Below are 27,100 nucleotides of genomic sequence, written 5' to 3'. Positions count from 1 at the left end.
TTTGAACATCATTAAAGGGAAATCCAACTTTTGCATGACAATGTCTAATTAAAGGACATTTATTTCCAACGTAAATGTGTGATATTCATCCTCTGGAGCTTTCTCTTCACATCGTCTTCCACCTGGACTGGTTTGGTCGGGAGCATGTGCAACAAACATTTGAAAAACTGCACTTTAACATCAATGAATGACACTGAAGTTTAATCTCTACATAAATGAGACTCAGTCTGGATGTGCTGCTCTGTCATTAACTCCTAAGTTTAGGGAAAGTTCAAACAAAAGAGGACAGTTCAGATAAGACTTGAGAATGAGCTTATTTTGAACAAACATCTCAGACTTTCTGAGCTTCAGCACCTACAGCAAGATATTTTAACAACAAGCAACTCAAGAGATCCAGAAGTTGGAGAGAGTTAGCTTTAGCTGAGCCAAAGAACATGTGGGACGCTAACCTAGCAAACATTTCAGACTTTTCTCTGTGAATTCTGAGAAATAATTTCCTATTTAATGACAGAGCTACACATCTTAACTCAGTCTCATTAAAACAGACTCTAATTCAGTGTCATCCATCCATATTAAAGTGCAGTTACCCAAAATGTTTGTTGCATGAGCTCCAACAAAACCTGTCCAGGTCGAAGGCCACTTTGACAAACAGGAAGTGGAAGATTCCAAGCAGATTTATAGAAGGGGGAATCGGACTATACTAAGCGTGGTCGAGTATAGAGGGGTGTTCTGTGTGTTTTTAAGGCTAATAATGATTATTAGTGAGACATTTGGAGTAGATATTCATTTGCAGTAAATGAAAGTATTTAAAATCTTGGAGTTAAACTTAGAAGAACACAAACTCTAACAGAAAACTTTGTTGATACGTTTTTGTTTTGTTTACAGATGTTAAGTTAAAGGAGTTTTATTCGTGACATATAACCAATCAAATCACTCCAGAAGACAGAGCGACCACAGGTAGATAAAGGTTCAGAGCCAAAGTAGCGCCATTTTTAAATGTATTTATTACCGTAAATCAGTAAAAAATAAAATACTGATAATCAGTAAATCAGTCAGCCCACAATTACTACAATTCTACAATGTATGTCTCTTTCCTTCCATTTGTTATTTGTACAATATACGATGTATATGATGGCATTTTTTCATAGCAAAGGCTATACTATGATGTTTTCTAAGAGACATACTCTGTGTGTTCTGGCCGCTGCACTCCTCCTCTGTTTTTTTCTGGATTGTACTCAGCTGCATGCCTTCGTCCACCCGGCCTCCGTTGACTCGTCCCGCCTGCCGTCTCTGGAGCTGAAGCTGGATTGGAACAGACCAAAGTACAGTCCAATCACGATGCCAGCTGCCTCTCAAAAGGCTCCTTCATCTGGTGGAACTTCTTCTGAGGGGAAGCTGAGCTGGCCCGGCAGAACTTTGGAGATGTGTTCCAGTGCTTGGTGGATGTGTGGGGAGATAGAGAGGGACCTTTGAATTGTTCAGAAAGGGAAACAGAGAACCCATTGGTAGTTTTAGATTAGGGTGCTACTGCGGTGTGTTTTTGGGCTTGAAGAGGTGAACAGGAAGAGTTTCTTTTTTGTATTGATTATCTTTTACTTTGTTCCTGGTTGGAATGAGCATCAGTGTCAACATGAAGTTCACTTTTAGTTCTGTTTATTTTTTATTTTACTAACACCCATTTGTTTTTAACCCCCTCACATGTTGTGTTGTTGTAAACTTCCTCTTTCAAATAAATATTTGTCTAACCCTCTGGAAACGAGTGTTTGGACTGTTTTTGTGTTGCTCCTCACCTACTTCAGACAGCTGGGACAAAACAACGTTTTGTGGACTAAAGGCTATACTATGACGTTTGTTGTGTGACACGCTACACTATAGGCTTTTTTAATTGACATATAACTATGACGTTTTTTTTTTGTTTGTTTTTTTTTGTTTTTTAGCAACATATTCTAAGAATTTGAACAGTTTTAAAAATTACTATACTTTTACTTGTGCAATGAAATATTATCCTATGGCATTTTGTAGACGACATATTATACTCTGATGTTTTCTTCAATAACATACTATTTTGACAATATATTGCACTATGACATTTTTTGAACCACACATCATATATGACAATTTTAGGAAACATCCTATCATTTTGCACTTTTTGAACCATATAATAATCAGTAAGGTTTTTTTGCCGACATGCTATACTATGAACTACAGGCCATACTATGTTATTCTTGAAAAGTATACTATACTTTGACATTTTCTGAACTACATCCCATACTATGGCGTTATACACAGAGTGCTTTGGTTACATGTTGATTTATAATATAGACTTTTTTCTGTTTTGTTTTTTGACGGGATTACCACAGACCTGACCGTGAACACCGTTGACACCCACCTGAGGGAGACGCTGCCTAAGATCTCAAGGCTGCTTGGTCGTGGTCTTTCTGGTCCTGCTCCAGAACGCCTTCATCAACTACGTCTTCTTTTGAAGAGGCCCTCAGATGCTGCAATCTCTGACCTTAAGGAGGAACTGCTGCTTTCACTCTGTAACGAGACGGCGGTTATTTTAATGACCCAGCTCCTGGCAGCTTTGAGTGAAAATGTAACATCCATTAAAACGAAACTACAGACAGTTAAATCTGAGCTGTCGGTCAGTATTTCAAACATCAAGTCCGACCCGGCTGCCCTAAAGCACGCTGTGGGTGAAACGGAAACTTCACTCTCCACATCACCAACGACATCGTCACACTCTAAAGCAGAGCACCTGTCTGCTGAACTTTTAAAAGTGGACTATAAATGTGAAGAATGTGAGCAGCAGCAGACTGTGAGCAGCGGAACAGATGTGATCAGAAAGAAGTCATTTTCTTTTTTCTTTTCTTTCTGGTTGACTTGATGCTGTCAGATGCAGACGTTGGAGCTGATTCTGATCTTTCAGGATAAAAAGCTGCTTTTCCTTCACAGACTTTTCAGGAAATTATTCTCTCAGGTTTTCTCTGCTATTTATATTTTTATTATCTGTGATTATTTCATTATTTCTTTATTGTAAAATAAAGTTTGAGGTATAAAGACTCATTTAGTTTTTTTATTCCTGAAATCTTTGACGTAGCAGAACTAAACTTCCATTTTCCTTCTTGTACTTCTGATACTAGAACTAAATGTGTCTTCAACACAGATCATCTGGTTTTAATGAATCAGCAGCAACATCACAACAACAAATGAGACAATTTTCAACAAATTAATGAAACTGATGTCATTTAAAACTATCAGAGTCTGTTTTAGTGTCAAAGTAAAGCTGATTACTGACAACTAGAACATTAACGTTACTGTTTTCATCACATTTAAGTTTCCTGAACGTTACATTAATGTCAACCAGCCACAGTTCTATGAACTTAATGAACCACATTACAGGAACACAACACACTTCAGCTGTTTCATTTTCATTTCATTTTCATTTGCAAAACTGACTTCCCCTCTTGACGTCCCTTTAGTCTGCCCCTAGTTCTGCTGCTATAGGCCTAGACTGCTGGGGAACCTCTCTTGATGCACTGAGCCCTTCTCTAACTACCTATGTATTTACTATATATACCATTATTGCATTACATTCACTCTGTTTCTTTCTTTGTCCTTTCTCCGAGTGTCCCTGGTCCCAGAGCTGGATGCTTCAGATGTGTGGCTGTGTTTTATGGTCCTTGTGTCCCACCCCCCCACCTCTCTATCTCTACACCTCTATCTCTACCCCTCTACCTCTTCCCCTCTACCTCTATCCCTCTATCTCTACCTCTACTCCTCCATCTCTATCCCTCTACCTCTTCCCCTCTACCTCCATCCCTCTGTCTGTATCCCTCTATCTCTACCCCTCCATCTCTATCCCTCTACCTCTTCTGTCCCTCTCAACCCACCCGGCCAGCAGGTGGATGGGTCCCCCCACATTAGAGCCGGGTTCTGCTCGAGGTTTTTTTCCCTGTTAAAAGGGTATTTTCCTTGCCACTGTCGCCTTTTGGCTTGCTCTGGGGATCAGGCATATGGGTTCTGTAAAGCGTCTCGAGACAATTTGACTGTATATAAATAAAATTGAATTGAATTGAATTTACATGAACCTCAACACATTAGCTTGATGCTACGTTAGCTTTAATCAGGCTACAACTGAGCAGTTAGCTCGTTTAGCATCGCTAACATTAAAACTAATATTTACCGGATGCTAACTTTCTTCTCTGGTCAACACACACTGAAACAAACTCCACCAACATCTGGAGTGCATGGCACACATTACATCTGACACTAAAGCTGCATATAAAGTGCATTAAAAGCGGCACCGATACGAAAATAAACATTTACTTACCGAACTATCAGAGTCCTTTCAGTGTCTGCTGGTAGAATCAGCCGAAGGTAGAAAACTGGTTAAAACAAGCCAACGGGCAGGAAAACTGTCTGTGGAAAATGTTCTGCTGCGCCACCGATAAATAAACCAACAGTTATTATATCAGAATTAATCCAAACGAGGAGAGCAGAGTCTCTGCTGCTTCCTCCATAGGACCTGTCAATCATTCCAGACCGGACTGTCAATCAAGTAACCCCGCCCCCTGGCTCCGCAAAACTTTAACGCTCTAAAAAAAATTCAGTATTGATTTATTTTATAAATATATATACATATATACAGTCTATGCACCGTACCCTGTTTGGCTCCATACTTGCTAATGACCACTTCCGGTCTGAAAAAACGGACCTTTCTTCATTTCTGTCTCTTACTGATTTTACTTTTGTGTTATTCTAAACATAAAATGAAAATCAAACCATTTTAAAAAATCGTATATCCCTTTTTGATCATGAAAAGGCAAAACGTCTTGTATTTCAATTTTAATTTTTATATTATAAAACAAAAATCAAATAATCACTCCTTTTTTGTTTTTCAATACCCACTTCAGAACGGAAAATCAAATTGCCAGATAAATACACGGACCGAATGGGAGCCTTTACTTGAATTTTTGTTTCTCTGATTAACCCCCATGTTGTCCTGCAGGTCAAAATTGACCCGGTTTAAAGTTTGAAAATGTGGAGAAAAAAAAAATTCACAGTGAAACTTATGATGTCCACATTTTCAAAACTTTTGGGAAATCTTTGAACATTTTTTTGGCGGGAAAAAAAGGAATGTTAAAAATGTTTCTTTAAGAACATTGACAAAAAAATCTACCAAAATCCAGTTAAATTCGCTGGATTTTGGTAGATTTTTTTGTGAATGTTCTTAAAGAAAATATTAGAAGTTTTACTGATATAAATGTAATCACTTTAGATATTTTCAGGATTTTTTTGGGAAGATTTTTACTCATTTTTTGAAAATATTTACAAGAATTTTCTTGCCAAATTTGGGGGATTTTATTTATTTTTTTTAAATAAAATTTTTAAGCGAAACTTTTAAGGAATTATTGGAATTTTCTTCCTGAAGATTTTGCAAATTTTCAGAAATTTGGGGGATTTTTTTGCAGAATTTTTTGAATTTTTTTCAGACAGCGAAACAATATTTTTTGGTGCCCATTAATGAGGACAACAGGACGGTTAAGTAAAGTATATCAATAAATCATTCAATCCACATTGATATATCAGCATCAGAATATATTTTAAATTTTTTAACTTTTTAATAAAAATAAAAAGGTTCCATTTACATCCACTGTTTTGCTACTATGCTAACAAGTATTCTACTGTATTTGGATAGAAAACTAAATATAACGTGCCCACAGCATTTTTAAAATGTTGTTTATACACTCAAAATACCCTATGTGAGATATGCTTATATCCACCAAAGGGAAATATGAAAAATAAAATCAACATGGTGACTGTCACTGTTGTATCAATATCACTTAATGCTAGCTAGCAGCAAAATGAACTTTGGGAATTCTAAGTTGGCAGTAATGTAATTTAAACAAATCATATTTTGACTAAAATGCTGGGCAATTGAAAATAAGAAGCTACGAGGGCACACAAATTCTTTTGAAATTCTAACCTAACTAAAGGTCTAATAGGAGTATAACTCCTTCACTTACTGTTCTTTGGTAGCCTTCAACTGTTTCGTGGCCATTTGCTGCAACTGTTCATCCGACATTAACAGAAGCTGTGCGGTTAGACTGGATTTATCTCTGTAGTGAAACCTTAAGCATGGAAAACTTTGTTTCAACTGTAAAATGTGAGTAATTGTCCGGTCCACTTAATCTTACTACAGTTTGTTAAGCCAAGTGTATGTATAAGACCGTTTTTGTTTACTTTGGCGACAACGGAGCTAGTTAGCCTTAGCTACGTTAGCTTGCTAATGTATGCTAGGTTAGCCACGGCTAGCTAGCAAATGTTTGAGTCACAGAGCTAATTTATTTTAAAGTTAAAGTTGAGCAAATAACTAAATTTTTTTAAAAACACTGAAGGCTATTTTAAGCACTTGCTGTTGTTCTGAGGAGAACTCCAGCCATATATTTAGAAACATTGCTAATTTTCCAAGCCTGAATCCTTCTGTGTTTTCTAGCAGGCTACCAAAGTGCAACCTACAAGCCTTTTTCCTTTCTTTAATTTTTTTATTTTATGAAATCATTCTGGGGCTGATTACATAGTATTCCATATTGATGGTTAGTAAGGTCTTTGGAGATTGTTGAAAAGCATTCATATAAGAAATAAGTGTTCTTAAATTACCGTTTGAGTATTAAAAACATGGCCTTAGAGAGTTAAGTTAGCTGCTAATACATGAGACATAATTTGTGATTTATGTAACTTCTGCTTTGACTTGAACCTTTTACCTAACTACCTTAATCATAACTAAAATAGGACTATTTTTATATTGAAATAAAGCATAATACAGTATAATATAAATGTAAAATTACCTGACTGTACTTACAGTAGCATCGAAGGACACAATCACGTTCACTTTTCTTAATTTCATCATGTATGAATGTACACAGAAATGCTGGATTAAGTGAACAACTATTGCTCTATTTATTTACCTATGTATTTTATTTAACCTTTATTACAATCTATGATTTAACCTAGTAAGTTAGTTGAGAACTGATTTTCATTTTCAATAATGACCTGGCCTAGAGGCGGCACACAGACAAGATCAGCAACAAAACAGATTACATGTACAGCAAATCACACAATATTACAAAACCAATTACGCAATAACTTGTAAAACAGAAAGGCTACAAACAGGGCAGTGGTCCTGAAGTGTTACTCTGACTGAACTGACAAGAGCGATATGTATGAGATGAGTTTTAGGGATTGTTGCAAAGCAGCAGAAAACTGGAATGAGAATCGACCAAGAGTGCTACGGACTTTGGGAATGTGGAGGTTAATGAAACTGTGTGTGTGTGTGTGTGTGTGTGTGTGTGTGTGTGTGTGTGTGTGTGTGTGTGTGTATATATATATATAGTGTGTGTGTTAATAAAATGTTTCCTAGCCCAACAATACGCTACAACTGAATATCAAAATTACTTTAAAAATTGCCACTAAATTAGTAACTGGCTAATGACACCAACATTTTTACAAAACTATTTGACCTAATTAAAGAAAAATAAATGAAATAATTGAGCGTTTTCCTCCTCACTGAACGATGCTCCACTAATACTCTACAACCTGGTGCTTGTTGTTAAAGGTATGTTTCTACTTCTATACATTTCTCTGTCTTAAAGGAGGGTCAGGATGGGCAAAATGATACTGTGATGTGTGTCATCCCATGTCAGATATCATCGACCACTTGTGGAAATGACTTATCTGATCTTGCCTTCTTTGTGTACTGTCAGCATGTCTTCATCTGGTTTTCTTCATACACAGGTCTCACAGAGAAACTGCAGCAAAAACAGCTGACAGATTGTGAAGAGGTGATAGAGAAGCTCTTCTCTGAAGTCTCAGGCCCAGATGCTTTGCCCAAAATACTAGATCCACAGGTAGATAAAAGTGTGTTAGTTGTTCTGACCGTAGCCCACAGTCCTGGTGAGGGATGTCAAACAATGCAACAAACAAGCAACAAGTATAGATTAGCAAAAATCACAAATCTAAAATTTGAAGTGCTAGTACTCTGGCAATTTAGGATCTGTTTAATTTAGCCCACCATAATTTAGACAACTGTTATTTATACTAAGCTGCGTGTACATTTCTTCTCCTTTCTTCTGTTACAGCTTGAAGAGTGTGCTGTTCAGCTGTGGAACTGGGCAGTTACGAAGAATGTGGGTGCGGCTATTAGTCAAAATCAGAAAGCCAAAGGTATACTTTTAGTTTCAGCATATCTTTGAATGCTAATTTTACTGGTGATGATGATAATACTTACATCATCTCATCATCATGGCCATCATATCATCCTAAATGTTGACACAATGTGCGAGCTGCAAGCAGGGTTAGTCACGGTTGTGTTACGTCACGCTCAAATGCTTCCTCCATCCTCACAGTGCGTCATGTCGCATGCAGTCTGCTGTACTGCTGTGAGCCTGAGAATCCAACAGAGGGCGTCATTCGCAAGCAGATTCTGGTAAGCAGTACTGTAGGCTGCCTGTGTGAGGGCTCAACGTTACAGGAGGACAAGGCATGTTTGTCAGTGTCTAATCTTTACAGATGGCCAGCAAAACAGGGAGAACCTGGCTGGGCTGCAAAAATCCCCAGATGGCAGATAATTTCTTAAGGCTCGCTGTCAAGGTGACAAAAAACATGAACACTAAAACTAAGACAGATATTGAATCAATTTAACATTAGAGCAACCAGAAATATGTAGTCTTTACAAATTAATCAACATACAATATCTCTAGAGCCTGGAAACCCTCTATAACCAACTGACGTCCAGAGGCAATGGAGCAACTGACGTCACTTCATCCAAGGAGGATGTGGAGCAGGATCTACTTCGAATTCTGTCATACCAGGCAGAATCGGTGAGCTGTGTCGCATGTGATGCTCAACACCTTCAATGTGAATATTTGTTCTTGTGATATTTGGCAGCTTAGGAAGTGCTATTCTGACAGACTTGCAGTGTGAAGTGTGAGACAGCTAAAATGTGAATTGAGAAACAATGAGAGGGGGAAATCTCTAATAGGGAACATTATATTGTTTGCCAAGATTAAATAGAAAGTTTGAATCCATACCTCTTTGCAGGCCATAACTCAAGGGAATAACCAAGAGGCCTGTGGTCTACATACAGCGTTGTAAAGACATATTGCTACGGCTACCAAAAGACGTAAAAAAGCCATCTGTTATCGCCATAACAACCCTATATATTGATGTTTCACATTTACAGTGCATATTGTCATTGAAAGTGTGGGGGATGTTAACTGTGAATATACTTTCTCAATACAGACTGCGTTCCTCTCCCTCCTGTGCTACAACTTTGGAGTGGACATGTACCATCTTAGAAAGTTTGAGGACAGTGCATTTTGGTTAAGGTAAATATACAGTAATGTTTAATGTCTGTTAACAAACAGTGCAGTGGGAAATGGAGCTCTCTTCTTTTACAGCCAAAGCTACGACATTGGGAAAATGAATGCAAAATATGCCCCTGGATCTGAGGTTCTGGTAAGGCAGGGCACACAGTACAAAGTTTCGTACAAGCAATGACTGCAGCTCTGCAATTAAAATAGTATTTTTTAAAAATGATTTCAATTGACCTCACAATAGGCCAAGGTGTTGCGGCTCCTTGCTACTGTTTACTTAGAGTGGGACTGTCAGAGATTTCAGGACAAGGCTCTTAACGCTGTCAGCTTGGCAAACAAGGTACGATGTGTTATTTATATAGGCATTTTGAACCATGAACTTGGTCTGTTCCTAATTGCTCTGTGCAATTTGACAGGAATGTGTGAGTGCATTTGGACTGTACTTAAAGATAAGAATACTCCTGACAAGTGGGGCCTCAGACAATCACATCAGAGCAGGTTAGTTAATACCAGACCGCAACGCATTATTTATACAGAATGTGATTACCATAGCCAACCGTAAGGTGTCATTGGCTGAGAAGTCAGAGAAGTAGATTGAAGAATAAACTGCTCCTAGTTTGACCCTATGAAACCACGAGGAGTCCCTACAGTTATGTAACTACTGCAGAGGCTTTTACAACTGAAGTCAGGTGTTTCTTGGAGTTTCCCAGGCCCCAACAGTAAAAGATAGTTTATATTCGGACCCTGCCAAGTGTTAATGTGTCTCTACGGGTGACTTGAGCAGAGTTAAAAATGCACATTTAAAAGTGGATCGTAAAAATATGTTTTCAGGACTAAATGAGATGCTGGAATCAGAGGCATCTCTTGAAGTGTGTCTGAACACAGTCAAACTACTCATGGCTGAAGACAGGTAAACACCTTTGCACCTTTGCTAATCAACTCACTTAGTTCTTTGCAGAAATGCACAACACACACAGCCTTAAATGAACATGTCCACATTTCTTTGTAGAAATGCCCACACATTTACCATTCAACTCTGAATAATATCTGTTTGGATTTTCCCAGAGAAGTGCTGGCATTTGAGTATTTGAAACGCATGTGTCAGCACTTTGAGTCGTCCCCTGACCTGGGAACTGCTCTTGTTTTGCACATTGAGCTGCTGCTGCAGAGAGGCAAGGAGCTGCTGGGCAAACAGAAGATAGAGGATATAATTACTGGTACTACTGGTGCTTTGTTTTTGCAGTCCATCTTTAGGAAAGAATAACATGACAGGTTTCATAGTAATGCTGGTCATGCACTGTAACTGTGCCATTATTTGTGTATAACAAGTTTTTACGTCCACACAGGCCACTATACAGGTAAACAGCTGACACCACAGGCCCTCACAACCCTACATGTCATGCTGTGGGATAAAGCAGCCAATCACTTTGAGGTATGCTAAACACACGGCCTTGTTTGTTATGTATGTACATATAAACAAAAAATATATATTGCCAATAAAAAGTCGCCTCCTGGATTTAACCCTCCTGTTGTCCTCATTTACAGGCACCAAAAAATATTGTTTCCTTGTCTAAAAAAAATCCCCAAATTTGTGAAAATTTGCAAAAACTTCAGGAAGAAAATTTCAATAATTCCTTAAAAGTTTCCCCTAAAAGTTTTATTTTAAAAAAATTGCCCAAATTTGGCAAGAAAATTCTTGTAAATATTTTCAAAAAAAGGAGTAAAAATTTTCCCCAAAAAAATCCTAAAAACATCTACAGTGATTACATTCACATCAGTAAAACTTCTAATATTTTCTTTAAGGACGTTCACAAAAAAATTAACTAAAATCCAGTGAACTTTGCTGTATTTTGGTTGATTTTTTTTGTGAATGTTCTTAAAGAAACATTCTTAACATTTCTTTTTTCCATCAAAAAATGTTCAAAAATTTCCCAAAAATGTTGAAAATGTGGACATCAGAAGTTTCACTGTGAAAATTTTTTTGTTTTCCACATTTTCAAACTTTAAAACAGGTCAGTTTTGACATGCATGTCAAGAATACTCCTATAGTGCTTTTGAATAGCACACTGGTCTCCAAACTTAGTCTGTGATCCCTGTATTGTGGCTTTCTGCTGCTCCTAGATAGTGTAGTAGGGATAGGTTGCAGAGGTTTAATTGAGGTTTAATGTGGACAAATCAACTTTAACTGAATGTTTGTTTCTTTCCAGACCAGCAACTACTCCGAGGCTCTGCAGTGGTATAACTACTCCCTCAGTTTCTTCAAGGCAGGTCAAATGGAGCCCAACTTAGCCAAACTGCAGAGGAATAGAGCGTCCTGCTTCCTGCAGCTTAAACAGCTGGAAAAGGTGAGAGGACTTGAGCAACAGCAGCATTCAGTGAAATAAATTAGTTGTCCAGAGGCTGCAGTAGGGGGTGCATGTCAGAACTCACCATTTTTGTTTGCGTCACCTGTCACAATGGTAAGTGACAGATTATGCCTATTAAAACCTGTGTTTTCAGGCTAAAGAAGCAATCAAGGAAGCAGAGAGATGCGATCCTGACTGCATTTTCACTCAGTTCAGTGTTTATAAGATTGCTGTGCAAGAGAACAACATGGAGAAAGGTACCTGTAAAACATTAGCTTTGCTGATACAGTAAAGGCATGATGGTACTAGTGTTGCAATTTTATGAGAGCTACATTTTCAGCTTATTCTCTGATTTGCACCAGCTGTAGAGGCACTGAATGCTATCGGACGTCTGTCCAAGAGTCCTGTAGCCAGTGAGGACAGACTGCTGGTGTCTGAGAATGCTGCTTCCTGTCTCCTCAGTCTGGTTGCTCGGATTGCGTTGGAGGTAGAATTCATCACACAACTTGCTGCTCGTTTCTGTACACCAGTCGTAAAAATTTAGGTCTGATGGAGTTATTATCATATTTTCCAGTATTCTGGTATTACTATGGTGATATTGCGTCTCATCAGTGGTACTTGCAGCTTTGGACAAAAGCTCAGTTTAACACAATAGGCTGTGTTTGTGAAGGATCTTGTCCTTGTCACTGAACTCCTACTGGCTGTTGAAGGCCTCTTGCACAGGAAGGGTTGGGTTCTCAGAAGAATAGTATGATAGCTGATATTTTAGCCTGTTATACCTTTCCAGAAATAGCTCCTTACTGTTGGGTAGCAACAATTGGCTGCAATCAGAGATAAAGCGTTACTGTGTGCCACCTTTCCATGGATATATGACAAATTATAGACACATTGTACGACGAGATATAGTCCCTTTCCAAAGCTACTATCAGCAAGGATACAGGGCAACGATCAGTTCTTAGAAAAGACTGTTTTTAGTATGTTGTGTGCTTGTGCGGAACATGACTGTTGGGTGTTGGTATTAATGATGATGAGGATGTTTGTTCCCCTTCTGACAGAATGGACAGCAAGACATTGCTGTGAAAGCGCTGGAGTGTGTTTGCGAAAACTACGAAGATGAAACTCAGGTTTTGACTGCTTTGAGGTCTGTGAGCGCTAGAGTGTAACTTAAATATACAAAGGAAGCATATGATACCAAAATATACAACGTGTCTCAACTTAATTCAAATAATATCTGACATTAATGATGTAAAGTGAGTGCAGGAAGCCAGAAAACATACACTAACTTGGGAATCTTACTGGAGCTGTGGGAGCTTTTTCAGAATTGTTGCCACGATCATTACATTTTTGGATTCTTTGTTTTTATTGTATTAATCCTCGTGTCATCCTGTGGGTCAGTTTGAAAATGTGGGGAAAAAAATATTTTCACAGTGAAACTTCTGATGTCCACATTTTCAACATTTTTGAGAAATCTTTGAACATTTTTTGGTGGAAAAAAGAAATGTTAAAAATGTTTCTTAAGAACATACACAAAAAAATCTTGATTTTTATGTGAATGTTCTTAAAGAAAATTAGAAGTTTTACTGATAAATATGTAATCACTTTAGATAGTTTTAAGATTTTTTTTGAAAGATTTTTACTCATTTTTTGGAAAATATTTCCAAGAATTTTCTTGCCAAATTTGGGGGATTTTTTAAAAAATAAAGCCTTTAAGGGAAACTTCGAAGGAATTACTGGAATTTTCTTCCTGAAGGTTTTGCAAATTTTCACAAATTTGGGGAATTTTTTTTGCTGAATTTTTGGGTTTTTTTCAGACAAAGAAACAATATTTTTTGGCGCCCTGTAAATGAGGACAACTGGAGGGTTAACTATGCAGGACTATTCTGAATATGGACTTTGATATTAACCTCTAAGTTTGTTTGTAGAGATAATGTTTAGTTTTCAAGAATAGAAATGCTGACTTGTGAATTTTACACACCAAATATTAGCACTCAGTGTTCATGTGTTTAGATGGAACATGATAGTGAGGTTTCACTTATTAAATGGCCACATGTGGTAGAGGTGCCTTTGAGATTGTAGTGAGTCTGTTAGTTTTGCACACACCTCAATGATCCACTGACCTATATTCCCTTTTGCTTCTCCACTGAAAGTGTGTCTCTGTATAATACAGTTAGTAGGTGAAAGAAAGAAGGTCAACACCAGTGTCTTCATTCATATTTTTCTAGGTGTTTGGTTCGGCTTGCGCTCTCCACAGCAGAAAAATCAGGTGAAGAGTTGAGGTGAGTGAAAGAGAAAGTACCAAATAGTTTTACAGTATTATTGATGCTGCTTCTGATAAGAACTAAACAAAGATTGACTGCATTCACTCCATGTAGGGATGCAAATCTGGATGTCCTACTGTCATATCTAAAAACAGGTGAGTATGTATGCAACAGGGATTAAAGAAATGAACTGGGAAGAAATGTCCCAACTCCAGTGTTTGCTGTGTGTCATAACCCTCAAATGTTTTGTTCTCTGCAGCTCTGCAGACACTTTCACACCATCCTCACATGACTGCTGAGCAACGCACAGAGGAGGCTAACTGGTTCAGAAAGACTGGTACTAAGACTCTTTCCTTGTCACTTCAATCTGACATGGTATGCAATCACCTAAAATATTGCAGTACTTTCATTTTGTCGGGGTGTGTGTGTGTGTGTGTGTATGTGTGCTTGTGTGTGTCCTTGTTACAGCTTGGAACTTGGCTCTGCAGTGTGAGAGCAGTCCTGACAGAATGAGGGATTTCTTTGTGCTCTCTTACCAGGCAAGTGCTCTTATTAGCTTTGTCAGGTGAATTAATCAGTATCTACTGTACGTGGGCGTAGATCAAGAACACTTGGGCAGGGATTAAACGTTGCTTTAGAAAGAGAAACACATCAGTTTACAATAACAGATATAGTGGACTTAAACTTTCAAACCTTAACTTTATCACAATGTGTGTAATTGCATGAACACCTCTTTACAGTAAGAAGCTTGTGCTGTTGGATATTGACTAGCTGTTACAGAGATGAACTGCTTTAATTTAGCAGGAGTCAACAAAAGTAGCTGTTAAATAAGAAGGGACTGTTTCTATCCCCTCAGATCAGAAGCCCCCTCTTTTTCTCGACTACATACTTGATAGTGTTTTAGAAATGCTATGCTATTATGGATTAGTTCCTTCTGTTACGTGCATGTGTGCATCTGCATGAACCTATAGCTGTCCCAGCTGTGCCCTCCTGATCGCACGCTGCTCATGGGCCAGAGGACGTGTCTGCTAATGGCTGCTGCTGCCTCTTTGGAGCTCTGCAGGAAGTCTCCTCACTCCACCCAGGTGTGCCACCCACTGCCCATCTCCTACATTTAACATGCTCTCCATCCACATGGATGGAGATTTACCAAGACCAGTAGAGAGGAGAGGTGACTAACAACATTATTGGTGCTGGCGTAGGTGTTTCATTTTAATCCTTGTACCTTTGAAGAGGAGCTGAACACTAGATGGCGACGATGAATCCAGAATGCTTGTTTCATGTCCCTGTTTGCTTCACAGACTGAGGAGCTGACTCAAGCTCTGGAGCACATTCAGATCTGTTGGGAGATCTGGAAAACCCTGAAAGCATCAGGTACATGAAGCAGACACATTATCCCAATTACAGCAATGTTTGGTTTGCACAATGCAGATAACAGACGTGAGTCAAACCCAAAAGATCCGAGACATAAACAAGCAAAGGCCCAATTTTTTTTTTTTTTTTTTAGATCTTTCATGAATCAGAATTGAGTGAAGAAAATGTATTTATACTTACAGGAAGCTTCCCAGCGGACCCAACAGATTCACTACTGCTGCTGTATGAGTTTGAAGCTCGTGCTAAACTGAATGACCCCAAGGTTGAGACGATAGTGGAGTCCGTCCTTGAGCTAGAGAATGTAGAAGCAAAAGTGCTAGAGACCATAGCAGGTTAAAAAACACTTGCTGTATTAATTCATTATTGCTGCTGAAAGCCATAAGAAAACACAGTTGCTAGTATTCGCTAGTACTTACCATGTGCTTGCACCTTTCTCTTTCCTGATATTTAGCCTTAGCCATGGAGCCTCCAGCCCACTTCCCTCTGCTGTGCAAGAAGGCCCTGAGGGTGGCTCTCTCTCTGCACAAGAAACAACCGCAGCCTGACCTGGCCCACTGCAGGCACGACCATCACTGCTCTGCATTAAAATACCCGTGACGTTCCATTAACGATCCTTTTCCACCAAATTTCTATTAGGATGAAAGGGTTTGTGATTGCGTGGCTGTTTTGTGTGTCCCCATCTCAGCAAGTGCGTTCACAGCCTGATCAAGCTGTCCCTCCCAAGTGGCGTGTCAGAGGTGGAGGCCCATGTGCTCGAGGAGGTGTGGGACTACTACGAGGAGGCCCTGTCCATCATCGCATCCGCAGTGAGTCAGCACCAATCACACATCGACATCCCTTGGCACCCACCTCCCGTTCCATCCAACAGAAATGCTCCCTGCTATATAATTAACCCCCTCTCTTCCACTCCATGCCTGCCTGCTGTTCTAGAAGCCTCTTTTTATCAATGGGCTTTCATCCGCACTTTAATTAGCAGATGCTGCCATTCACCACCCCTTCCTGCCAATTTGAATGTTAATGTGCTGCACAAGTCATCACACTGCCGGTGAGCTCCAGCTCTGAAAGAGACATGAAATTATCGAGACATTACGCTGCTTTAGAAGCAGCGCATATTTCCCCTTTCATATTGAGTTATTACTTGAAAGCTGTGGAATTCTTTGGATCAAAGTGAAGGGACAAGATTAAAGTGTTGTGAAATGTGAATGAAACGTTTAAAATGAGTTGGTTCACGGCCTGTTTTTAAGACTCACAAGCAGTAGTAAAGGTTAACATACAAACAGACAAGATTTGATGAAAGTTTACTTGCTGCCTCAACCGTCTAAAAGCGATTTTGTCGAGTGCGTCACCCAGATGGCCTCCGTTAAAAGGCCTTTTGAACATCTTCCTGCTCTTCTCTGCAGCCGGACGACTTCGCGGTGATGGAGACCCTGTGGCTGCTGACTCGGGCTTGGAACACAGGGATACTGCTGTACAGCTTGGCTCAGTATCCTGAAGCTGAGAAGTGGTGTGGCCTTGCCATGAGCTTCGTCCGCCACCTGGGAACTCTGCAGGAGAGCTATGAGACACAGGTAGAGCTGGGCCGGTGGAGGGAAAGGAGGCGATGAAGCAGACTGGGGTGGCTGTAGCATGACAGAGCTTGAGTCATCCTGCTGAAACACAAAGCTCTTAGGAGAATTAAGCATATAACCATCATTGTAGACCTTCAGTGTTACTCAGCAAAATGCATCGACTGTAAAATGTTAATTTGTATCCTTATGAAACATTTGCACAGCTGATTTTTTTAAGGTATCAAAATTCACCTTTGAAATAGTGTGACAACTTGCAGCAGAACTGTGAATTTTGTCACCAAAGGCTAACAGAATAGAAACCCACTGAAAGAAAAACAGCTTCATGGTACAACTAGAGGTCTAAAAATCTTGTGTGCCCACAGATGTCTGGTCTCTACAGTGAAATCCTGGACAGATTGGACAAAGAAAAAAGAAACCGCAACATGGAGGAGTAGGAACGCTGGGGTCAGCTGTTGTTTTAAAGCCTATTTAGAGCATGGAGTTAAATGTACTCAGTTCCATTAGTTTCTTGCAGCTAAATGTTCTGTTTTGTTTAAAAATACAGTTCAGATATTCCAGTTTGACAAAAGTCTGTACAACTGTGGGGTTGTCCTGCTAAACTACCACATCTGTTTCCCTACTTCAATAAAACTTAAAATGCCAACAAAAAGTCTCTTTAAAAACTTTGTATAATTGCAGTAATTTGGTTATTTTCAAAGCCAATGCTTAAACCAGAATAACAAGCACATCAAAATCATAACTGAGTCACATATTTTATTTTCAAACAAATAAACTCTTGTCAAGTCCCAAAATAAAACCCAAACAAAAGTTGCAGGACTGTGTTCCCTCATGACTAGGACAGGGAAGACCATGAGGCCAAGTGTCCTGATAGGCTGTACCACCTGCAGTGACAGGAAGGAAACTACTGTACAATCAAAGGGTTCATGTTTGCAAGCACTTACTGCACAGATGTGCTATAACATAAACATATCATCACCCAAAAGTACAAACAAGAACCCTGACCCCCCCACCCAAAAAATAAAAGCATATATGTCGTCATTTCTCTCATCAGAACAAAGACCCTCATCAATTATACACACAGAGGCATTCAGGTCCCATCTTGTTACCACAACCTCAATGGAAAGAGTAAAATGAAATCAAGTTCTTTGGGCTTTGACATGGCTGACTGAGGTATGAATACCACACACATTGTTAACAGTCAGCTGTATTTCAACTAAACACCAGAGAAGACCAATTCTAAACTTCTAATAATGTATTGATCAATGCTCCTGGTTTCTGCGATATTGTGTAGGTTTCTGCCTGTATCACTTTATTTTACAATATATTTTTTTAAATCTATACACCCAGACACGTTCCACAAGAAATCACATGTAGACAGGCCCTACTTGAGGGAATTGAATTCCCAACTGACTAGTTAAGTGTTCCAATAGGCATTTTAAGAGAAATACCAACAATACAGCACATTTGTATGGAAATTATATCTCAAGAGTAGCTCAGACTTTACTTACCTGACATTTGTGGTCTATAAAACATGTTTGTCCCAGTCTGATTCACACATGCATGAAGCACAGGTGAGGGGGATCTGCTGGGGGCTTATTTACATTGTACAGCTACCACACCCTTTGAAACAGTCTGCAAGCAGTTTATAAATGGCTCTGTTCCCTTCGGTTATTCCCTGAACTCTGGTTTTGACACAGGTAATGACAGCTGGTTTAGCAGTGGTGCCTGGCAGGTGGGCACACCTGTTCAGAAAATGCCTGCAGGTACAGGTGCTCTGTGGGTGGGAGAGAGCAATGGACCCAGAGGTCTAGGTTAACACTTCTTGTTGGGTCTGGCTCTCTGAGGAGAAAAAAAAAAAACAATCCCTTTGCACTCTTCAAAAAGCTGAGGAAGAAAGCGAGAACGTTCACAGGATCAGGGGCCAGAGGACTCCTCCTTCAGACGTGCCCTCTCACATGCACACGTCGCCATACAGCGCCAAGATCTGCACAGAGAGGTGGAGCGGGTCATTTCAATCCTGCTGATGCTGCGCAGCGTAGGTTACCGAACCGATGGCCTCGAACAAGCTCCAAGCCCCGCGATAAATAGAAGACACGCAATACAACCCGGATACACCGTCCAGTTAAAAATGCCTTCAACTAAGCGACAGTGCCTCGAGAACTCATTTGTTCACAACTACGGACTCTGTGTCATCGCCCAAACATGGCCGTTCAGTCACAGGGGAAATGGTATCTGTACGTTAAAGATTCCTGAGCTGGTCTAGCTCACCCCAGACACGCCCAGAGCTCAAACACAGTGGTTCAGCACCTGCCAACAACAGATTCATGAAGAATTCATACGTTTATAGATACACAAAGCGTATAGGTTTACTCAAACCCAACTTTAGTGTTGTTTTTGGTAGGGGGACATGGGGACAATCCAAAACAGGTTATATTGACTCTTTAATCGTTAGGACATCCAATACAATTATTGTCTTGTTCTACCCGTTTTAAGGCCACCATCATGGCGGCAGATAGGACAGTACCATGTGACCAATCAGAAGAGAATCCTCTGGGAAGGCAGAGAGTGTAATAGGGTGGTCTGCTGCTCAACATGAGTTAGGAGGCTCTGGCTGTTCCAAATTGTAATCCAATGGCCAAATTCTTCGTTTAACTACACAGAAAAAAGGCTGAAATACAGAGAAAAGGCGCCCACAGAGGTGAGACTATATATTTTTAATCTATTGCACTCAAGTCAGGCCTCCTGACAGTTGGAGGACACAAAAAAACTAAGGAAAGATGAGAATGTTTCCTCTCTTTTCCTTGTCAGTTGTGTGCAGCCTCCCTCACAGACAACAGGTAGTCACAAAACAGAATTTGTATTTGATGTAAGGCAGTTTGGTGTTTTGCAGAGAGCCCAGTTACACTTCTCTACCCCCATCCTTTACACAGAGCAGCTAAAAACCACAAGCAAAAAAATCCCACAAGAAAGAAAGAAAAAAACCCAAAATGAAATCTAACAGCCCTCCAAATTGACAACTCTAGTGAAGTGTAAAATGTGTAGTTTTTAATATGTAGTAAAATCTCAGTAGGATTTTATCATTTATCTTGTGATTTCATAATATAAATGTAGAGATTCACAACGCATTTCTTCCTCTTGATCTGCCTCCCAAGATGTCTTTATCGGCTGCAGCACAGACAACTGGCAGACGACCAAACAGCAAGCTGGTTTGTGATAAATAGATCACCAGTTTGTAGGCTCCTCCACTAATTTCCTCAGTCATTATAAACAAGAGACGACTCCTTGAACAGTACCATCAGCAGGGCTCGATTTTATCCAGTCCTTTTAGAAAAAAAAAACCCTTAATTGGTCTTCAACTTCTCATCTTGCGTGTCTTTTTAAATGTGATTTGATGAACATTTACAAAGTGTTCCAACTTGGTATGATTTGTCTCTGTTCCCCTGCAACTTCTTTTTGAATCCCAACTCGTCTCTTGAGATTTCTGCAAAGCATTCTGATCTTCAGTCAGTCTCAGTTCACAAAAGGATTTATTCCTTTTCCCTTTTGTTTTCATTTGACAAATTCCTTTGGAATGGCATTTCCAGTCTTGAATGGATTTGTTGAGAAACTCATGCAGGGGTGTGCACAGTCACAGTAATGGTGATAAGACTTCTTTTTCATTTAGAGAGTAACATAATGATGACACTAAAACTTGATATGAAACATATCTGCAAAAAGGAGGTGAGGAGAGGGGGCTATTTGGGCTTGGGTGGGGTCTCTGGGAGGCAGGAAGGGAGCTCTGCATCGATGCAGAGAGGACGGCAGGGAGCTCAGAGCTTCTCTGAGGAGGGGATCCAGATGTAGGGCCCAGACTGCTCCTCGATGATAAGCTTGATTTTGTTGTAGATCTCCTCTAGCGAGTCACCCTGTACAATAGCTGGAGGGAAACACACAAGTAGAAATATATGAAATCAGAACTGGAGTTGAAACTGTAATTCAATTAATCAATAAGTCCATTGACAAAATTGGACACTGCTTTTGTTGATCAATCATGTCAGCCTAAATCCTTGATATTCACTAAGCAAAAATAACAATTTACTAAATGTCTGCCTTTTATTTTACTTTTTTAAAAAAATTTAAGATCTTTAGATTTTAACCTGTTAACTGGGAATTGCCTTTATGCAATTCTTTCAAATGGAAAAACATATTCTGTATATTACAGTGCAACATGGACATGATGGATTTTTAGAGGCACCGATCAGCTATAGCAACTCCCTTTCTAATGTTTGTGTAATTGTTGTCTGACTTCAGTAGTAGCTTTGAATTTTATGAAAATAAAGCAAACTGTGCAGTATAGCCATTAACTAATGTGCGTGACCACTTTGCCACGAGTCGACGTCAGTTTTAAAATCTAGATTTTAGTGGTGCACAGCAGCACCTTGGAGGTGACTCCTGGTTTAACATGTAGTCCTGACAGACCACGAATCTAACAATTTGCTAGATGTCTGAGTTGTACCATTACAAATTTAGTATCAGTTATGAGAAATAAATGAGATTCGGAAACTGTCTTTCTTCATGCAATAAACAATTAAATGAGGAATTAAATACCAAATTAAGAATTGCCACCACTCATCCGCTGATTGACTGATCTTTGAAACATCTGATTCTGTTGGTCAATTTCAAGACATCACTTTGTGCTTTAGTGAAAATATTTTTCACAATTATCTAACAGTTATATAGCCAAATAATTAACTGAGCAAATAACTGCAAAAAACATCAGCCACAGCTCAAATCAAAACTGCAGATAAAAATCAAAACAAAACAGCATTGAGACTAACCTGTGAAATACTCTCCAAAGTCCTGCTCCAGCTTAACTGCCTTGTCAAAGACTTTATTGGCCTGCTCGTACGTCTGCCTCTTATTCATTTCCCTGAAAACAACAGCAGTCATGGTTAGCCAACCAGACACACTCAGACCTGATGATATCCTGATCACAATTTGGATAAAGGCTCTAGACTTACATAAGGGCTTCAATGGATTTTGGTTTAATAAAGATGGCAATCGGATAAAGTTGTGCTTGCTGCAGTCGCTTTATGGCATTCCCAGACACATCCAGAATACAGTGTTTCCCCTGCAGGCAGATAGAGAGCGCATTGTTCATAAAACTTGTCAAGTGATTATATTCACTGAAGGGTTGATTGTGGTTCTGGTAAAACTACTGAAATTAATACAACAAGCTCATAACTTCTTGGAAAGTTAATGGTGGAGCCTTAGTGACAAATGGCATTTTCTAGGATCTAGCAGGCCACCAAATGCATTTCTGTTTGCACCCCAGTTACAACAAACCCAATCTGGTAAGCCAATCCTACAGAAAAATACAAGTCCAGATGCCTACCCTCTCAGCCACAGTTCTGACAGACAAGATGCTCGTCCCATAGAGGTTCTCATTGAACTGGCCAGCCTCTATGAATTTATTATCCTGAATGTCTTTCTCCATTTGCTCTCTTGAGGCCACAAAGTGGTAGTCCTGGCCGTCCATCTCGTTCTCTCGCCTCGGACGAGTTGTATCTGCGGAGGTGAATGGAACAAGTTTATTTTTGCCACCGCTGTTATGTGTAGTGCACTGCTGAGAGGTGTTGCATGTTGCCAACTCACGGGGTACACATGAGCCAAACTTGTGGGGAAACTCAGAGATGAGGTCATCGTTTACTCTGTCCTTCATTGGGCCCAAAATGATCACAGGCCTTGTGTAGTGTACTGCATCAGACAGAAGGAAGATAGTTGATATGTGCAAAAACATCTACTGTGCGACTTGTGCTGCATGTTTTTAATCCCCATTTATGGTGAAATGATTCACTCACTTTCCTGTCGAATGACTGGCTCATAGGAAAGAATTGTGTCCTCCTGACCCTCTGTAATAGCACAAAACAGATCCATTAGAAATTTACATCTCGTTTAAAGAAGTATAATTGTGCTGTCATGGCTGATAGAACTCCAAATGAATATTAAGTTACAGATATCATTTCACAAGTAAATTTAACAGCATCTACCCTGTTATTCATCTATGTGGGCAGTGTAAAACAAATCAGGAAGACCATGTGAAATTAAGGTGACTCACTCGAACTACTTTCGCTGTCACTTGTGTTGGATGTCAGGCATTCTGCAAAAGCAAAAGAGAGCAAGTTTCAGATCATTTTTTAAAAAACAGTAGAACCACAGTCGCATTAAAAGAAAGTCTCCTCTTATGGGTGAAAAATATTTTCACCGGCCTCAGGGAAAAAAGCACCCTGTTTCTCAACAACTAGGCCACTGAAAAAAAAAGGGAATAAAGAAAGCAGAAGCCTTGTTTGGTGCGGCAGACATGCTCTTGAAATATTAGGGAAGTGGTTTTAGGTGCAAGCAATAGGAAATTAAGTGTTTCCTGTGACAATATCCCAAATGAGCCACAATTCCCTGGCCAATGTTTCCTATTGCTAGATCTGTGCCGGTGGCAGCGGATCTCATATCAAGGAAAAGAAAAAAAAAAAACCAAAAAACATATAGTCATTACAGCATCCACAGGAGGGAGGCAGGAGCTGGCTGACTCAGGGGAACTGGAGGAAAAAGGGTTTCCAGCCAGACACCCTGTTCAGGAGACAGCTGTACTGTAGCTCTATGTGACCTTATGTGACAAGACTCTACTAAACATGTACTGTAAAGGCCCTATGAGACATTCAGAATAAGTGTAACGCTCACCCACCCTCTGCTGGGAATGCATCTTTTTAAATGTACTGTGAAACTGAGTGGGTGTGTGTGTTTTATGTGTGAGCACGCACATAGGTCTGTGTGTGTGTGTGTGTGTGTGTGTGTGTGTGTGTGTGTGTGTGTGTCACTCTAAATGTGTGTGGTTTTTGCATTCCCAGCTGGGTCTGCAGTGACAAAGCATTCTTCTCTGAGCTCGGGGGACAGCTGCTTGACACAGTACAACCACACACTTACTCAAACTCTTTGATCCATAAAAGTCATCGCTTAACCCTGGGAAGTCCTAGGTGTCCCGACAGGTGAGAGCAGAAACCAAGAGAAGAAAGCAGACAGGAAGAAGAAGAGGTTAGTGAGAGTTGGGGCAGAGAGGGAGAGGAGTGCAGTGTAGTGCTCACCAGGCCCACTGACACATGGTGCTGTGGTACTCATCAAGCCTGAGCTCCACTTTGTTCATAGTAAGCCACGGCCTTTCAATTACACAAGCCCAATCCCATTAAAATGGGATTTTGACCTGTTAAGTGTTAAAGCTTCAGTCCAGTTAATGAGATTCTTCTTGTTGTGGGTCAGTGACTGACTGGAGAATTGATCAGGACTTATACAAGAAGTAGCATCACGGTATTAGAAGGCCTGTGTGTTAATGCAGCCAAGAACTTGCAAACACACACAGCTGGCAGCACACACAGCTACCCACTCCTCTGGAGCCCATAGACAGATCCACAGACACAACAGAGAGAACCCCACATCTCCTGCCCGGTGATGCCGGCTCTGGCATGTGGGGCGTCTCTCTGGGACAGTGAGAAAGGGATGAGAGTGGTGCCATCACACAAACCATCCCTGGAGGTGAGCGGAAAGATGAAAGTTGAGAGACAGAACTGAAGCATGAAGGGGAAAGGACGAAAACACCACCCCACCCCACCCCAGATCACACAGCTGGTACTCACGTTCAGACTCCACCAACTCCTGTACAATATTCTCCTTGCTCTTGTAAAACGGGAACTTGCGTGAGAGGTTGAAGCTTTTTTTGCGCTTTACTTTGACTGGCTGCTTGTCGATGTGTGGGTGACAGGGCGGGGAAGGGGGCGATGACAGGGTGAAAACAAAAACAGAATGGGTTTCAATGAAGATACTCGACACCCATGCAAAAAACAAAAAGCACACAAAAAACAAATGAAATGTAAATAAACGTCAAATAATGAAAATGATCAGCAGGTAATGGGTGAAAATGAACGGCACATCCATGTGAAGGAAACAGGCGTCTGTTGACCAAATTAAACATGTACCATTTTCAATCAAATTAATCTTCTTGCATAACAGATAATACAGACAACATTACAGCTGATTTATTCTTGTACAAATTAAATCTGACAGATCAGCCTCTGACAAACGTGCAGACATTTTGTAAGTGCACATTTCTTAATATTATTGAGTGCACGAGCTGTGGAGGTTACAGAGACCGCTCATCTCCACGGAGCTTCTGTGTAATCTATACAGTAATACGAGTGCTTTTTGTGCTTGCTTCAGTGAGCAGGTGCCGGTCCCTTTCCCACACTCAGGGGGAAGTAGGCCATCTCCCTGGAAGCCCAGCAGCAGCTCTGAAGACAGCCACTCTGGCACCAGGGTAGGGAGCAGCTGGCCCTCTACACTTACCCTGTTTGACTCAATCATGCCTGTCCGGGCGTGGAACTTGACTGTTTTTAACCTGGCCCGCTCCTTCTTCTCCACTCTAGAAAAAAGAAAGGGAAATGCTTCAAAGTTCAGGCTGGGATTCAAAGAGAGTCGTCACTTTGGCCTCGTCTGGCATTGGAACAGTGCTTTAAATGAAGAGGGACGGTACCTTTTCTTGCTGGGAATAACCCCAATCTGCTCACTCTCTCCATGAGGTGTGACAAGCCTCGCCTGCCACCACTCGTCATCAGAAGCATTTATGACATGAAGGATATCCCCATAAGAGAAGCTCAGGCCTTGGCTGGGCAGGCAGCTGTCCCTCGTTCGGTCGTAGTCAAACAAAGCTCTGCGAAGACAAAGCCTCTGGTTACACCCTGTTTGTTTTATCTTCAATTTCTGTGTAGAGATTCCACATGCACCACCATCAAATTGCTGCACCAAGTGTCCAAAGTTGGCACAAATTAGCAGTTATGAATCTGCAGCATTACATAATTGGTCTTTGCTACTTTTTCTATTACTTCACATTGCTGGCATGGGCTGTGATTTGACTGGATTTAAAATATGTGGAATTCAGATAATAATAAAGGATCTTGAAAGTTATCTTGATACAGTGACAAGATGATAACAGTTGAATTGAAGTCACTAGTTTACAGATAATCGCTGGGGCTGCCACTAATGTCCATTTTAATGATTCGTCACAATCTAAACAATGAATTTTCCTCAGAAAAAGCTAAATGAACAGTTGATTTTATTCGTACAAATTCATGGCATTGTATAAAGCAGCACAGAATAAAATTAAAACAAAGCTTTACGTGCCAAAGTGCAAAACTGTAGGATTAAACTCGGAACTCCTAAATGATAATACATAGAGAATAGGGCTCATTAGTAAAGTGCATCCAAGTTTTAATTAAAATCCTTAACTCAGTAAAATGTTAGTGTTGTCTATACTAAATATGGTGCAAACATGGACATGGTGGATATTTTACAAGCACAAAGCAGCTAAAGCGAATCCTTTACTCCTTAATGTGTAATTGTCTAACAGCAGCTTTGAGATTAATCAAAATACAGCCTAATTCACAGCACAGTCATTGTCTTTGATTCATATGATTCAATGAAACGTTTTTCAAATCAAGATTTCAGCAGTTCACAGCAGCAACTTGGAAGTGATTGCTGCTTAACGTGCAGTCGTAACAGGTTGCATTTCAGTCACGTTTTCATACTCGATGACAGAAATACATAAATAAGAAACGCTGTATTGGGAATTCGGCTGTATTAAAAGGCAGAATATGTGAGCACAGAGAGAGGGAGGAAGTAAATGGATGCAAAGTGCCTCTGCGCAAAATAGCTCCTGTGCGTTTCTCTTCAGTTGCTATTGCATTGCGCTATGCTGCTGTGGTATACCATTAAAACTCTACACAAGTTTACAAACCACCTTTTAAGTCTGTTATCATTTGCATTATTTCCATACTTTCAAAAACCTGTGTCGAGTGTAGTGATACAGAAAAAAACCAAACATTTGTCATTTAGAAATCTTTTTAAAACCTCTGTGTCGGTTTTAAATATTTATCTCAATAACGCAAAATAATTTTGAAAGTCCTATTAACTATACAGACCAAAGGTGGAAAGAGGCGTCACAGCCTTTTTCAGACAACACATAGAAGCATGACATGCGACATTTCTAACTGCTGTTGCCACATACTTTCCACTACAAACATGCACTGTTTATTGTCTGTCTGAGTGCGTCACTATCCTGTTGGACAGGTAGACCCACAGCTATTTCTAAAGGTATTAAT

General features: G+C 40.0%; 2 protein-coding genes and 1 long non-coding RNA gene across 21 annotated transcripts in view; 1 reads left to right on the top strand and 2 right to left on the bottom strand.

Annotated features, from left to right (window-relative positions):
* Window positions 1-32: 32 nt before the first annotated feature.
* On the bottom strand, window positions 33-4,847 carry LOC129350384 (uncharacterized). Its single transcript, XR_008603775.1, has 3 exons — window positions 4,334-4,847; window positions 2,390-2,538; window positions 33-1,467 (listed from the first exon to the last, which is right to left on the bottom strand). It is a non-coding gene; the product is annotated as an uncharacterized LOC129350384 (long non-coding RNA).
* A 1,218-nt stretch (window positions 4,848-6,065) lies between these two features.
* On the top strand, window positions 6,066-17,560 carry tex11 (testis expressed 11). Its single transcript, XM_023287000.3, is given in 30 exon segments — window positions 6,066-6,169; window positions 7,798-7,910; window positions 8,142-8,226; window positions 8,409-8,488; window positions 8,572-8,652; window positions 8,763-8,882; window positions 9,103-9,132; window positions 9,134-9,184; window positions 9,304-9,389; window positions 9,462-9,519; window positions 9,622-9,717; window positions 9,794-9,875; window positions 10,209-10,287; window positions 10,443-10,594; window positions 10,724-10,809; window positions 11,585-11,722; window positions 11,877-11,979; window positions 12,085-12,209; window positions 12,778-12,863; window positions 13,945-13,998; window positions 14,095-14,135; window positions 14,240-14,317; window positions 14,449-14,519; window positions 14,952-15,065; window positions 15,282-15,354; window positions 15,537-15,686; window positions 15,806-15,914; window positions 16,040-16,160; window positions 16,755-16,922; window positions 17,285-17,560. Coding segments are annotated over 30 exon segments (2,730 nt in total). The 5' UTR covers window positions 6,066-6,141; the 3' UTR covers window positions 17,357-17,560.
* Window positions 17,561-17,655: 95 nt separating this feature from the next.
* dlg3 (discs, large homolog 3 (Drosophila)) overlaps window positions 17,656-27,100 on the bottom strand; it is an 88,853-nt gene continuing 79,408 nt past the window's right edge. For 7 of the 19 annotated variants that reach the window (XM_055016464.1, XM_055016466.1, XM_023287010.3 and 4 more), the window contains 9 exons: window positions 25,477-25,653; window positions 25,290-25,365; window positions 24,584-24,683; window positions 23,020-23,061; window positions 22,763-22,813; window positions 22,297-22,658; window positions 21,923-22,032; window positions 21,740-21,831; window positions 17,656-20,838 (listed from right to left, as the gene is read on the bottom strand). In XM_055016464.1, coding sequence (XP_054872439.1) covers window positions 20,732-20,838; window positions 21,740-21,831; window positions 21,923-22,032; window positions 22,297-22,658; window positions 22,763-22,813; window positions 23,020-23,061; window positions 24,584-24,683; window positions 25,290-25,365; window positions 25,477-25,653 — 1,117 coding nt within the window. In that variant the 3' untranslated portion in view covers window positions 17,656-20,731. Of the gene's footprint in view, window positions 20,839-21,734; window positions 21,832-21,922; window positions 22,033-22,296; window positions 22,659-22,762; window positions 22,814-23,019; window positions 23,062-23,879; window positions 23,926-24,583; window positions 24,684-25,289; window positions 25,366-25,476; window positions 25,654-27,100 lie in introns of those variants that run through there. The other 12 variants (XM_055016470.1, XM_023287018.3, XM_035955748.2 and 9 more) reach the window with 4 other exon arrangements.

The sequence above is a fragment of the Amphiprion ocellaris genome, chromosome 13 (assembly GCF_022539595.1).
Source record: "Amphiprion ocellaris isolate individual 3 ecotype Okinawa chromosome 13, ASM2253959v1, whole genome shotgun sequence".
Classification (NCBI taxonomy): Eukaryota; Metazoa; Chordata; class Actinopteri; family Pomacentridae; genus Amphiprion; species Amphiprion ocellaris.
This window is presented reverse-complemented; position numbering and strand designations above follow the sequence as displayed.